Here is a 14,631-nt window from a genome sequence, read left to right as displayed (position 1 = left end):
TCCACTGAAACCTGTCCACCATATTGGCATACCCAATATACCAGTAGCATAGCTTCCAGTACCCGCAACATACAACCCACCCCAGTACAACAAACCGACAGACGAATATTCACACCAGAAGACAATGGAGCACCAGCAACAAAACAACAAAGCATTCAGTAAACAAGTGGCAAAGGATATGAGTAGACACTTCCCCCAAGAACACATTTAGACCACCACCAAATACATTTTGAGATGGTTGTGATCACACGCCATTTGAGAAATACAAATCAGAACTAAAATAATGTCTCACCCTAGCAAAATTGACAATGACCAAAAAAAACCAGAAAATAAATTCTGGCAAGGTTGTTGAGGGATTAAAACATATCTATTGCTGGGGGGGTTGTGAAATGATACAGGAACACAGTACGGTGCTTCCTCAAAAACCTGAAAATAGAAATGCCTCATGATCTCGCAACACGACTCCTAAGTCTATATCCTAGAGATGCAAGAGCAGTGACATGTTCTTCGGTATATTGATGCAGAGGTGTGTGGGAAGACATAGGAGAGTAAATTCAGGTGCAGGTGTAGATGTATTTCTGTTGTTCGGTACCACAGAGTTGGAAATCCTACGGACAGCAGAACAGAGACCTGCACGGTCTTGTGCCACGCTCACAGTTGACATATGTGACCCTTTGTTGCAGTCCCTGGATTAAAGTGTATCTGTAGGCATATGTATATATTACATGTTTGAGTATGCTGCACATATACCCACATATATGGCAATCCATATAGGAGACATACTGACGGCTTCCTAGACATAACCCAAACAGCTAATGGGATTGGTTTACTGGATTAAACGTTTGGGAACCATAGCCTTGGGGGTAAACTTAATTAATTGGCATAACATAGTCCACAATGATAATGATGTTCTACATTCTAGTTCAATGAGTAACATTTTAAAAGTTTTTGAGAAGTCATCAACAATTAGTGGTCTCTGCCCATAAGGAGCAAAAAGGCTCAAAGAGGAAACTAGTGCAAGGGATTAAGAACCCACACAAACAAGAGCAGCTTCTAACCTGAGAGCAGAAGAATTGATGGTGCCTGGTTATATCCCTACTGAGTGTTCAGATGAGAGACACAGCAGAAGGTCCAGAGAGAGCGGCAGAAAAGTGTAGAACAAAGTGAAACTCATAAAGAAGCTCGAACCTGAGGGACCAATAGAGACTGGAGGAATCCCTGACTATCACCCCAGGCAAATGTTGGCCAAGGCTTTTATATCCTGCCAAACTGACCCTCAGACTCCAAGACCATAGGCCAATTGTTACGGAAATGTAGACCCCGGGGTGTGTTATTCCCCTGAGCTCTTCCTATGGAATCTACCAATTTCCTATGGAAGAACTCAGGAAAAGCTTTGCCTTAAAGTTTGCTGCCTGTGAATTAAAATTAAGGACACAATTGAGTTTCCTTTTATGGTGATAGAAAACTTGACAATGGACATTGGTGGTGACTGTACAACATGATTAGTACAATTAGTGGGAAACAATGTAATTTTCAACATGAAGAATGTTTAATTAGGAAATATCATATGTATTTTTACAACAATAAAAATTTCCCACTGCCACGGAGTTGATTCTGATTCGTAGCAGCCCTATAAGACAGGAATTAAGTGCCTCTTTGGGATTCTGAGGCTGTAAATCTCTACAGGAGCAGAAAGCCTCCTCTTTCTCTAGGGGAGCAGCTGGTGGGTTTGAACTTGAGATTTATAGCCCAATGCATAACCCCAAATATAAAAAAAATAGTAACTTACAAAAAGAAAAAAATTAACAGCACTGATTTTATTGTCTCTTCCTTTATTTTTGAATACAACAAGCACATTGTTACACTAGGCCTTAAGCTATGAAAGAGGCTCACAAATGCTCCCATTCATAACGGAGAGAAGCATTTATCAAGAGAAAAGACTTATGAGTGGTAATTGGCACTCAGCTACTTAATCCCTGTATTATAGGAATAAAGGTGTCTCATAATAGTATATTAATAAAAAGTAAACATTTATCATCATTACATAGAAACCTTAGATGATGATTTGCCTGTTTAAAAACAAATGAAAAAAAGCTAAGTTAATAAATGGCAATTTAAAATAACTGTTTAAAAAGCCTACGTAGGGGGAAAACTCAACCCTTCTTCTCTTACTGTAAAATAACTCTAATAATTAGGGCTTTCTGTTTAATGTGACAATAAAGTAATTTTAAAAAAATTCCATTCCCCTCTTTGAAATTCAAGAAAAATCGACACCATAAAGCAAGGGAACACTCTGTCTTCCTGAACAATGAAATGGCCACAATCCCAAACTATAAATTATGGAACACATCTGCCAAAAATTGTAAAGGTTGGCCCGAAAAGAAAGAGAAGGCTGGGAGCTGACAAATATTTCCCCAGGAGCCTAGTGGGCTGCAGATTTCCCTGGGAGAAAGTGTGACAGTCCTGAAAGGCCCATTCAACAGTTCTTTGATTACGGGCACTAGACCAAGCTCAAAGCTCCTGTCAGAAGTGACAATGTCCCTGTAGAATCAGGGGAAGGAGAACTGCCTTTGATGCGTCCGAGCCAATGAACTCTGCCAGAGCTGAAGTGGTTTACAGGAAGGGGAGGCAGCAATTGCTGGGTTACTACACAGCAGGGCAGTTATGTCAGAGATTCTCCTCCGAGTCACACCAGCCACGCAAATGCCCCAAATTGAAGAGCAATATGGGCAGAAGAAATGAGAGTAGATGACAGCGTATTGAAGACAACAAACCCAAATGATGTACACTGCTCTAGCTCACCACCTCCTACCCACCCCACTGCCCATTGCTCACCCCAAACAGCCAACAGCATTCACAGCACCAGCCTAAAAGCTGTGCAGCAAAATTGGGAGGCACAGAGGAGTGGAAGGTGAGGAGAGAAGGTTGGGATATGAGGAGAGGAACATCAAGCAAGAGTCGTGTCAACAACATAGCAAAACACAAGGAATTATCCCAAGAAAAGTTCCCCTTAAAGTATGCTCCATGTCTCAAGGAAATTATAGTCATGGCCTTTAGGGGAAAGAAAACAAAATGAAAATACTACAATCCAATCAATTCCAACACACGGCAACCTTATAGGATAGAATAGAACCCACCCTTTGGATTTCTTAGCCTTTATATCTTTGCGAGAGCAGGTAGGGTCATTGTTCTCCCTTTTTGTAGAGCCACCCATGGGTTCAAACCGTTGACCTTGCACTTAGCTCAATATGTAATCTCCTATACTTCCTATATCTCCTTCTAGGGGAAAACGTGGCTCGGTTTGAGTTCAAAGGATAGACTATAAGGCAGCAGGAAGAGATGGAAAGGCAGTTGGAAAATAAGGAAAATAAGAGAAACTTTTAAGGCAGCAGACATAAAGGTTAGATAACAACAAAAATAATTAAACATGGTTGCTGAGAACACATACATGGTAGACAGGCTGTAATATGGCAGAAGAGTGATATATAAAAGAGCAAAGATGTGAAATTGCTTTTTAGTGGCCACGGTGGATATGAAAGGCAGATAAAGGAGATTAAACAGAAACATAATTTGTATTTATAAGAACTAGACAGAAATGGAATGGGACCCTGGGAGTTGGGGGCAGAGATCATAATGGAGTTAAAATAATGGAACAAACTTCCTTGAATAAAATCTTAATTAACAAGGTTTTTTGTATGTATTATGTGCCAAACAAATTTCCTGGTGTTTTCCATGTACCACCTGCCAAGAAAATACAACCCGCTAAGACATGCGATGGTTAAAGTGCTGAACTTCATGGATAAAGGAAGACCCCAGGGGCTTCTGTGCAGAAAAGGCAAACAAGTAAAAGGAGACCAGTCCCTGTTGGCCTCCTACATCTCCACGCTAGTGCAAGAAGCCGGTGGAGCAGGCTCATACACATCTAAGGAGCAGAAACCATGACCCAGAGTGTTCTTTACTGGGAAGGGCAACAGAGAAGCATTCAGATGACAAACTAAAATCCCAACCAGTTGCCATCGAGTCAATTCCAACTTTTGGCGACCCTGTGTGTTATGGAATAGAATTATTCCATAAGGTTTTCCTATTGTATGGACCCATTGGATCGCTATGAGTCTGTGTGAGTGAGTGAGTGAGTGAGTGAGTGAGTGAGTGAGTGAGTGAGTGAGTGAGTGAGTGAGTGAGTGTCTTTCTGAAAGCCAACAGGGAAGCCTTCCACGAAGCCACTGGGTAAATTCCAAACACCTGACTTACTTGAAAATTCAGTAGGAGAACCAAGTTCAAACAACCAAGATGAGCCCAAATTAAACATCCAAGAATAGGTAGACCCTGGTAAGGAGAGAGAGGGGGGAAAAAAGGTGATTGATGAGTAATGGATTCATTTTAATTATAGAATTGAGACTTAAAAAAAAAAAGAATTAAGACTACTGTAGCAATTGCATTTCAGAATAGAATGTAAATACCAGGGATCTCGACATTCTCTAATTAATATAGCAAAAACGAATTAAAAGACTGAAGAAGAGAAGTGGGAGGGTGTGAAGGTGCTATGTGCTCATCCTTCGGAGGCGTAAGTCAATAGATAGGCTCTTACGTCCAAATACGTAATCAAAGCAACAATCTGAATGTCCTAGCGGGTTCTTTAATCTACTTTCTTACCTCTCTAGATGGCTCTTTTGGGAATTAATCACTTTAGCTAGAGAAAAAAAAATCAGAAGTTCAGCAGTTCCTTTCATTTTACTTTAGTTTCTATTTTTAAAATTTTACTTTGTAAACTTACATTACAGTTTTAAGTTGAAATTTCATAGTCCACCCGCCCACTGCCACCAAGTTGGTTGCAAGTCATAGCAACCTTCCATAGGGTTTCAGGGACTCTCATCTTTATGGGAACAGACAGCCCCGTCTTTCTCCTCTGAGTGGCTGGTGGGTGTGAAGCTCCATCCTCCCTGCAGGGGTTATCAACTCCTGTGCTCAACATGTCACCGTCCGGATGGTTTTCTCTTAAACTTCCCTGTTTATCCTTTTCTATTTCCTTAAATTCTTGATAATGGGTACATTTCATTTTTCTTAAGCAAAATTATTTTGCTATCTAAATAAATAGCTGGGAAATTAATGAGCCTTCAGTTACAGTACCAAAAATAAAATTCTTTGACACTAAATAACCAAGAGAGAGAGGAAGAAAGAGAGCCAATGAAACGCTCTACATCATCCAAGAAGTTCGAGTGCAGGAAATGGTCTACGTATTGTCGCGGTCCTATGTAAAATTCCTTCCTGTTCCTCCATCTGAGATGCTGCTGTTGTTGGCTGGGATTTACTATGCTCACGCTCCATTTGACTCTGTTGCACAATTCTCATCACAGTGCTCTGTCAGCTGTGGGGTTGGCATCCAGCGAAGAAAGCAAGTGTGTCAAAGACTGACGGCCAAGGGTCGGCGCGTTCCTCTCAGCGAGGTGATGTGCAGGCACCTCCCGGGGCCACCTCTGGTGAGAGCTTGCCAGATGCCTGCGTGCAACAGTAAGTGTGTGCTGCCCATGTGTCACCAAGATCCGCTCCCTTTGTCCCCGTATCTTCCTTTTCGTTTCCATACATAAGCATAGGCAGTAAGCACCTGTGAAAGCCAGCACCTGTATAAGGAGGAAACCTGTCAGAGAAGGAAAATGCAAATATTTTCCACTGAAGCAAGTGATAGAAAAATGGTCAGACTGCACCCGGTCAGGGGAAGAACGCTGGCGAGACTTCAGAGGAACAGGGCGGCTCTCACGGTGGACACCTCCTGTCTGTAGGTGAAACAAACCGAGCAGAGCCCAGGTTTCTTTTAAGCTGCAAATGGTACAATGTTGAAGATCAAAACAGTTCTAAGAAGAGTCCATTTTAAGAACTATTCACAGTTCACCCAGGCTTCTCCGAGGTGTCCTCACTGCGAAGTGCGTGACATCCCCTGCCAGCCTCCCCCTTGCCATGATGCTTCCATGTAGACTGTGTGCGTGTTGCTTGTCAAAATTACACTGACATACGTCCTCGTTGGCATTGCTTGCTAGGGATGTGGGTTCCGGCTGTTCCCATGAGATGAGCTATGCATTTTACGTCGCCATGCCTTGTTTCTAAGGTTTAACCTAAAACCAACAAGGATGCCAATGGGAAATGCCTTTGATTGTTTTGGTTTTTAAAAAAAGGCAGTATGGGCACCTCTCTAATGAACTATAAATAAGAAGCTTAAGCTTAGGCTGAAGGGCGTATACTATGTCTTTGATGTCTCTCAAAGATTTTCTCATGTTGTATTCATCTGTATTTGAAAAACACATGATAGACTAGAACAGTGGTTCTCCGCCTTCCTAATGCCGCTCCTCGTGTGGTGGTGACCCCCAGCCATAACATTGTTTTCGTTGTTACTTCATCGCTGTCATTTTGCTACTGTTATGAATCGGGTGACCCCGTGAAAGGGTCGTTCAACCCCCAAAGGGGTCGCGACCCACAGGTTGAGAACCGCTGGACTACAGGGTCCTTTGAAGAGATGTCTGAAGGTACTGTACGTAGCAGGTCCTAAAAGGTGAGTTGAGGGCTGCCCTAGACAAGTGAGAATAAAGCCGCAGGTTGGTTTGGGACGTGGGGGACGGGCACATTTGGAATCCATTACTTCTGGGCCCTTTTTCTGCTTTGCTTTTTTCACTGTAAAATATTTTCATCGCCTCAATTATCCTCCTGAGTTTATGGTAAGAAAAAGAAATCAGAGACGAGCTATGCTTTTGTCAATGCTCACTGGCATATATACGTATACCCACACACACATAGATATAATTTCTTATTTTTCTTTCCATATGTACCATATATAAACTGATGTTTGTATATTTAAAGTAAATTAGATAGAAATTTGAATAGATATAGATATGTTTACTAACAGCTTTCCCAGAGAAATTCATAAGCAAGTAAGAAAAAGTGTTAAAATAATTATAAGAATACACATTAAGAACTAACTCCATAGGACCCCTGGTGGTATAGTGGCTATGTGTTAGGTTGCAATCCACATGGTTGGCAGTTCAAAACCACCAGCTGCTCTGAGGGTGAAAGAGAGGGCTTTCCGCCCCACAAACAGTCACAGTCTCAAAACCCCACAGCAGGGTCACTGTGACCTGGCATCAACTTGATGGCAATGAGTTTGGTTTGGGGGTTTGAGCACTTATTAAGGGAAGATTCTTACATGCATTATCTATTTCATTTCCCCAACAACATTGTGAGATGAATAATATCCGCATTTAGGAGTAAGAAACCTAAGCCTAAGAGAGGGTCTGAGACTGGTCCATAGCCCTGTGGTTACAGTTTTTCCCTCGCATGCGGATTCCCGAGCCCACGTTCTTAGCGACTTCTCTGCTGATTCATGGACAACATTTACTTTTTTTTTCTTCCAGCCTGGGACGTCTTGAGATGCCAAGCACTGATTTTACAGTGTCCTGGAATTGGGAATGCCCGCGGCACATGGAGCGCAGTCATGCGTTCGGCTGCTTTTCCCTCTGGTTTTTGTTAATTGTAGACAATTGCACAGCAATGTAGCTGGACCATAAACTGCCACGGAGAAGAGTGAAATTAGAGTAATACTGGCGGCTTCTTCTAAAACAGCAAAAGAATAACTTGGGGGAATACATTGTGGTTACTATGGGATACAGGATGAAATTATAAATTATTATGGCATGTGGTAGAGAACAGTAAAAATTTAAGTTTTAGAAGGAAGAAAAAACCAAAAAGACAGTAAATTTCTCCTTCACCCCTCCCCACTCATCAGCCTGCCAACATATAGGTCATGGAAGCAGACAGGCAATGGGAATGTGCATGCTCACTGCCAGGTTGCCCTTTGCCGGGGCCTCCACGTCGGCTGTAGCCATCAGTTTTGATCAATGGCCCTTGCTGGTTGAAACTCGGCTTCTCCTTCTGCACTCTCAGATAGCATCCTCTTCTCCCCACTACTCTATCCCAGGGCCAAATGACGAGCTTGGTGTCCTGCCAGCCTCCCTGCCCCTGCTGCTTCTGCACCAGGGCCTCACTGTTCACACACACTGAGCCCTTACCACCCTCACCACACTTTGAATGGACAGACCACAGACACCCTGTGCTTTTCTTCAGGACTCCCTTCCACGACATCTTTTCTTCTTCTTCATCACTTGCTCACATCGAAGACAACCAGCATCTAGGATACGCTGGCCTTTCCACCCTTCTGATGGCTCAGCTTCCCAACCTCATCAGTTCCAGACGTCATTTCTTTTGCAGGGGGTCCGCTCTCACTCTCACTACTATCAAGTCAATTCCGACTCAGGGCGACCCTATCGGGCAGAACCGAGCCGTCCCCAGGGGTGTGTGAGACTGTCCCTTTTAGAGGAGCGGACAGCCCCAAATGTCTCCCAGTTTCCCCGGAGGGTTCCTTCCTCATAATGTAGCACACAGAACTAGCACCCTGCTCTTTCATCGAAGACCTGCTTCCTTAGCCTCACTGTGCTACACACCTCTGTAGTGTCTCCAAATGGTATTTTGACATTGGGGGTAGCCCTCTTGAATTTTTGCTGTATGTTTTTTTATTTTATGTAAAACCCAGGATTGATAAACCTACAGAGACAGAAAATAGAATAAAGGTTTCTGGGGTATGGGGGTGGGGGGGGAGGTTACGAGTAAAGGGGAGAGGATATGAAGTTCAAGAATAAAGAGAATGTTTTGAAACCGATTGTGAAAGGAATTGTACAATATTGATTGATCTGATTGAACTGTGGAGTGATATGATATCTGTATTACCTTCCAATAAAAAGATTTTTGGGGGGAAAAAGAAAGGAAGCAGAGAAGGAAAATAAACAAAAAAACACTCTTCTTAGCTGGCATATCGTAATCATTCACATAACCATTTATGTCACTAGCTATTTATGTCTTTTCTCAACCCAGGCCTGAAGGGAGAATTTTTTTTAATAGTCATTTTATTGGGGCTCATACAACTCTTATCACAATCCACACATACATCAATTGTGTGAAGCACTTATACATTCGTTGCCCTCATCATTCTCAAAACTCTCGCTTTCCACTTCCACTTGGGCTCCTGGAATCAGCTCCTCATTCCCCCCCCACCCCGCCCCCGCTAACCCATCCCTCATGGACCCTTGATAATTTATAAATTATTATTTGATCGTATCTTATACTACCCAGCATCTCCCTTCACTCACTTTTCTGTTGCCCATCCCCCAGGGAGAAGGTTATATGTAGATCCTTGTAATTGGTTCCCCCTTTCTACCCCACCTTCCCTCTTCCCTCCTAGTATCACCACTCTCACCACTGGTCCTGAGGGGTTCATCTGTCCTGGATTCCGTTTCTAGTTTCCATCTGCACCGCTGTGCATCCTCTGGTCTAACCACGTTTGCAAGGTAGAATTGGGATCATGATAGTCGCAGAGGAGGGTCGGTGAGGAAGTTTTTAACAACTAGAGGAAGGTTGTGAGTTTCATCAATGCTACAATGCCCCCTGAGTGACTCATCTCCTCCCTACTACCCTTCTGCAAGGGATGTACAGTTGTCTACAGATGGGCATTGGGTCCCCATCGTGCACTCCCCTCATTCACGATAATATGATCCCCACCCCTGCCCCCCTGCCCCTTTGGTGGTCCCCTTGACCCTTCTTGATCACTTGTCTGTATGGTGCACTTGCACTGATGGCCTCTAGGGGAGCTAAAGCACCTTTTCACCGGCCCTCAATCCCACCACAAGCCAAATAATCAAATGAAGAGTTTAAGAAAATCTCCCTTCGTGATCACACATGCTGGGAGAATTTTCTTAAACTCTTCATTTGATTATTTGGCTTGTGGTGGGATTGAGGGCCGGTGAAAAGGTGCTTTAGCTCCCCTAGAGGCCATCAGTGCAGGTGCACCATACAGACAAATGATAAGGCCTGCTTGCTCCCCAAACATTCCCAGCAGCCTCCCACCCCCTAGGTTTTACACGCCTGCCTTGCTGGCATTCTTACCTCTGCCCTGTCTAGTGACTGAAGTTCTTTTCATTGTCGAAGGACTAACCCAAATCCCACATCTCCCAATAAGCTTCCTCGGTTGCACTTAATCTCTGAAAGGGAATATGACATTGTTAAGAGCACTGTCTTTAATGTTAACTTACCAGAGTTCAAACCCCAGGTCTTCCAGTAATTCATCATGTGACATTGGGGAAGTTATTTAATCTCTGAGAGTCTCAGTTTTCTCATTTGTAAAATGAGACTAGTAGTTATATCTTCTAAATGATAGGATTGTTTAGAGAATCATGAGTTAATACCTATAAAGTACTTTAAAGTAATCCAGTCACATAGTAAGGTGTCAAAAAAAGAGTATTTTTAGCATCACCACTTCCAAGCCCTATTATAGTTTACGATAGAATAATAAGTAATAAAGAACTGTGTTGTTGGGTGTCCTGCTGTGTAGAAAACTCCAAATCCATCTTCATATAGTCAATTTGACTCATAACAACCCTATAGTGTAGAGGAGACCTGCCCCTGTGGGTCTCAGAGACATTAAATCTTTACAGGAGCAGACAGCCTCATCTTTCTCCCATGGAACAACTGGTGGGTTTGAACCACTGACCTTATGGTTAGCAATCCAATGCATAGCCCACTATGCCACTAGGCCTAGGTATAAAAAACAGATAGGACTGTTTTTCCACCTATATTAGAATAAATTGTTGCCATAGGCATACTTTTCAAATACATCAGACCAAAGTGAAACTACTATTCAAAGTCTGCCTATCTTGATTTCCAATCAAGTATCTGATGAAAATAAAGCATAAGAAGAAATATAGTGCTTGATATAAAAAAGATGGGAGAGACTGGGTATAGCATATGTAGGAATGAGCTTCACAAATTTTCTGCAGATTTAAAACTGTTCTCAAATAAAATTTTATTTTAAAGAGAAATGCAGTATGTGATTTTAGATTTTCTTTTAAGTTATGGTGTTCTATATCAAGCTACTCAGGTTTTGGTAAAGAAAAAATTTCATCTTTTCCCTTAAAGTACTGAGGTTGGACTGGCAGAAAGAGGGGAGATATCGCAACATGACTATGTCATCCAAATGTCAGAGAAAATGAAAATCCCACTTTCCCCTAAGATTTATCAAATCCCTTCTCCTCCCTCTGGCCTTTGGTCTCCTGCTTTGTGCCACCCTGTCTACTCCTCTAGTTCTCCCAGCCTTATATGCACACTTTGACCTTACAGAAGACGTAGGACTTTTCCTGTTCTTATTCTTTCTCCAAATTTCTCAATTTCTGGCTGTTTCTGTAACGCTCATCTCTTTCTGATATTGATGTAGTCCTTCAGGGATAACTCGCCATCAGTCTTTTTGGATTTCATGACAACTTTCGGAGCATCCAAGGACATATATGTTACTTTGTCAATTGCTCAACCATTCATTCATGCATCATTCAACACGTAGTAAGACTCTATTATGTGTTGGGCATTGTGCTGTGCCCTAAGGACATAGAGATAATCTTTCTGCCTGGCATTTCTTATTCTCAGTGCTAGACCATTTATTTACAAAGTCATTTCTTTATGAATCCTTTTAGCAACCATTCACCAAGTGCTACTGTTTTCTAGAACCTGTAATACAAAAGAATATATATTCTCTGCTTTCTTAAGAGCTAGCAATCCAACGGGGAGGGGAAAATAGAGAGAGAGATAAAACAACTAACAACAGTAAAGTCCCGTGGTTGCCATCAGAAGATGCAAGAAGCCACTGGGTAAGGAGAGATCAGGAAGCTTTGATAAAGCAGGATATCCTGGAGCACTATTGTGATTGATGAATATTTGTTCATCAGGCTCACATGGGGAAGGAAACAGGGGTTCAGGAAAAGAGACCTTCATAGACCAAAGATGCTGATGTGAAATGGAGTAGTGCATTTGGGTGAACCGTAAACAATTTCACAAGACTGAAAGATAGGTTCAAGATGGATTTTGGCCAAAGAGAAAACTTGAAAAGTTGTCTGTAGAGGATATTGAACTCCATACTAAGGGATTCTGATTGTATCCAAGAAGAAAATATCAGGGTCCTAACTTCATTTTAGATGATTTGCTCACTCAACAGCTAATTGAATATATTGGGTAAATAGGAAACTGTAGTCAAGGAGACTAGTTTAGGGCATATGGAAATATCGTGGTGACAGGGCATTAAGGTGGAAGCCTTGAGGATTCATTCAAACAAGGTTTCTGATGTACACTTTAAGTAATTGATGCCTGACCAGAATAGAAGGCTACAGGACAGGGACAGTGTCGTGCTTATAATACATGGCTAACAACCAACTCTAGATGGAGAGTGGCGATCTCCCATTTGTGGTGTCTGCCAATTTTCATGGTGTAAACACTCCCACGGTGGCCAATTTTCAGCTATCCGTGTGACATCACTGAATCCAGAGCTGTGAATGATTGCTGTTGTCTCACTGGCTGTGGGTTGTTGAGAGGTAGAGCCAGTGGACTACTGCAGTGCGGTGAATCTAGAATGATTCTGAGTTTCTGACTTAATAAATTTAGTGGAAGTTGATGTCGAGCAAGAGGAGAAAAGGCGGGTGCTCGCAGGATAGGAACACTGAAGAATAGTCAGTGAAAGAGAAGCCGGCAAGGGAACCAGAAATGAGTAGAATGGTAGGGGCAGAAGGGGAGGCTGGAAAACCATGAGGAGAGATATCTTCGGGAAGCTATTGGTTAAGGATATCATAGGCCGTGGAATGGTCAAGCGAGAATGCTGAAGGAAAGCCATGCCATTGCTGACACGAGGTGCAGTCAAGTTGATTCCAATGCCTCACCACCTGTGTACCATCGAACAAAACACCACCTGGTCCTGCACCCTCCTTAAAATTGCTCTTAAGTTTAAGCCCATTGTTGCAGCCTGTGTGAGTCCATCTTGTTTCCAGACTTCCTCTTCTTGGCTGCTCTCTGCTTTGCTGAGCACAATGTACTTTTCCAGAGACCAATCTCCCCTGATAACATGTCCAAAGTACCTGAGACCAAAGTACCAAGACCAAATTTCCTTATTTGTTGTCCAGGTTTTGTATGCATATGTGGCGATTGAAAATACCATGGCCTGGGTCAGGCACACCCGAGTCATCAAATAGCACCCTTGCTTTTCAATATTTTAAAGAGGTCTTGTGCAGCAAATTTACCCAATATAATGAATTGTTTGCTGTCTTGACTGTTGCTTCCATGAGCATTGATGGGGATCCAAGCAAGACAAAGTTCTTGACAACTTCAGTCTTTTTTCCATTTATCATGACATTACTTATTTGACCAGTTGTGAGGATTTTGGTTTTCTTTACATTGAGTTGTAGTCTATAGTGAAGGCTTTGATCCTTCATTTTCATCAGTAAGTGTTTCAAGTCCACTCACTTTACTGTCAATAAGCAAGGATGTATCGTTTACGTATTGTCATTCCTTATAAACCTTCCTCCAAACGTGATACCATTCCTCTTCATATAATCCTGCCTCTATGATATTTGCTCAGTTTTATCTTTACTCTTGTGGACTTGTTTTAATTTCCTTTAGCTCCAAGCTGAACTTACATGTAAGCGATTGATGGTTTCTTCCACAGTTAGCCCCTGACCTCAGACACTTCTTCCCACAGATGTAGTCAGTTTGACTTCTGTGTGTGTATTCCATCTGGAGAAGTCCACGCATATAGTTGCCCTTTGTGTTGTTGGGGGAAAAAATTTGCAATGTAGAAGTTGTTGGTTTTTCAAAATTCTCTCGTGCAATCTCTAGAATTGTTTCGATCTCCATGGCCTCCAACTACTATTCTTTCCTCTGTGTTTCCAACCTTTGCATTTCATTCACTAAAGATTATCAATGCATCTTGATTGCATGTTTGATCAATTTCAGACTTTAGATGTTGATAAAATTATTCAATTTCTGTATCACTGGCTTTAGTAGTTGGTACATAAATTTGAATACCAGTTGGATTGGATTTGGATTTCATATTATATGGATAGATATTATACTCCCCAACACCATTGTACTTCAAGATAGATCTTGACATGTCCTTTTTGATGATGAATGTGATGCCATTCCTCTGGAATCTGTAATTCCTGGTATAGTAAACCGTATGATTTTCTCATTCAAATTGGCCACTACCAGTCCATTTAAGCTCACTAACACCTAGGGTATTGATCTTCATATATTCCATTTCACTTGTGTGATTTCCAGTTTACCTAGATTCATACTTTTTACATTTCAGGTTCCAATTATTAATAGATGTTTGTAGCTGTTTCTTTCACATTGAGTCATGCCCCATCAGCAAATGAAAGTCTCAAAGGCCTAAATCCACCCACTTATCTACTTTGAGAAGGCAGCTTGTGTTAGACAGGGTTCTTTACAGAAACAAAACCAGGACACTTACGATTTTATAAAGATCGGTAGTTCTCAACCTGTGGGTCACTACCCCTTTGGGGATCGAATGACTCTTTCACAGGGGGCACCCAATTCATAACAGTAACAAAATTACAGTTATAAGTAGCAAATAAAATAATTTTATGTTTGGGGGGTCACCACAACATGAGGAACTATATTAAAGGGCCATGGCATTAGGAACGTTGAGAACCACTGAGATAGATAGATAGATAGATAGATAGATAGATAGATAGATAGATAGACAGA

General features: G+C 42.0%; 1 protein-coding gene across 1 annotated transcript in view; it reads left to right on the top strand.

Moving 5' to 3' along the window:
- ADAMTSL3 (ADAMTS like 3) overlaps window positions 1-14,631 on the top strand; it is a 411,606-nt gene that overhangs the window by 324,915 nt on the left and 72,060 nt on the right. The window contains exon 19 of the mRNA XM_045286295.1: window positions 5,355-5,508. Coding sequence (XP_045142230.1) covers window positions 5,355-5,508 — 154 coding nt within the window. The remainder of the gene's footprint in view (window positions 1-5,354; window positions 5,509-14,631) is intronic.

Source organism: Echinops telfairi, unplaced genomic scaffold (assembly GCF_000313985.2).
Source record: "Echinops telfairi isolate 266 unplaced genomic scaffold, ASM31398v2 ScPeMD7_7;HRSCAF=31, whole genome shotgun sequence".
Lineage (NCBI taxonomy): Eukaryota > Metazoa > Chordata > Mammalia > Afrosoricida > Tenrecidae > Echinops > Echinops telfairi.
This window is presented reverse-complemented; position numbering and strand designations above follow the sequence as displayed.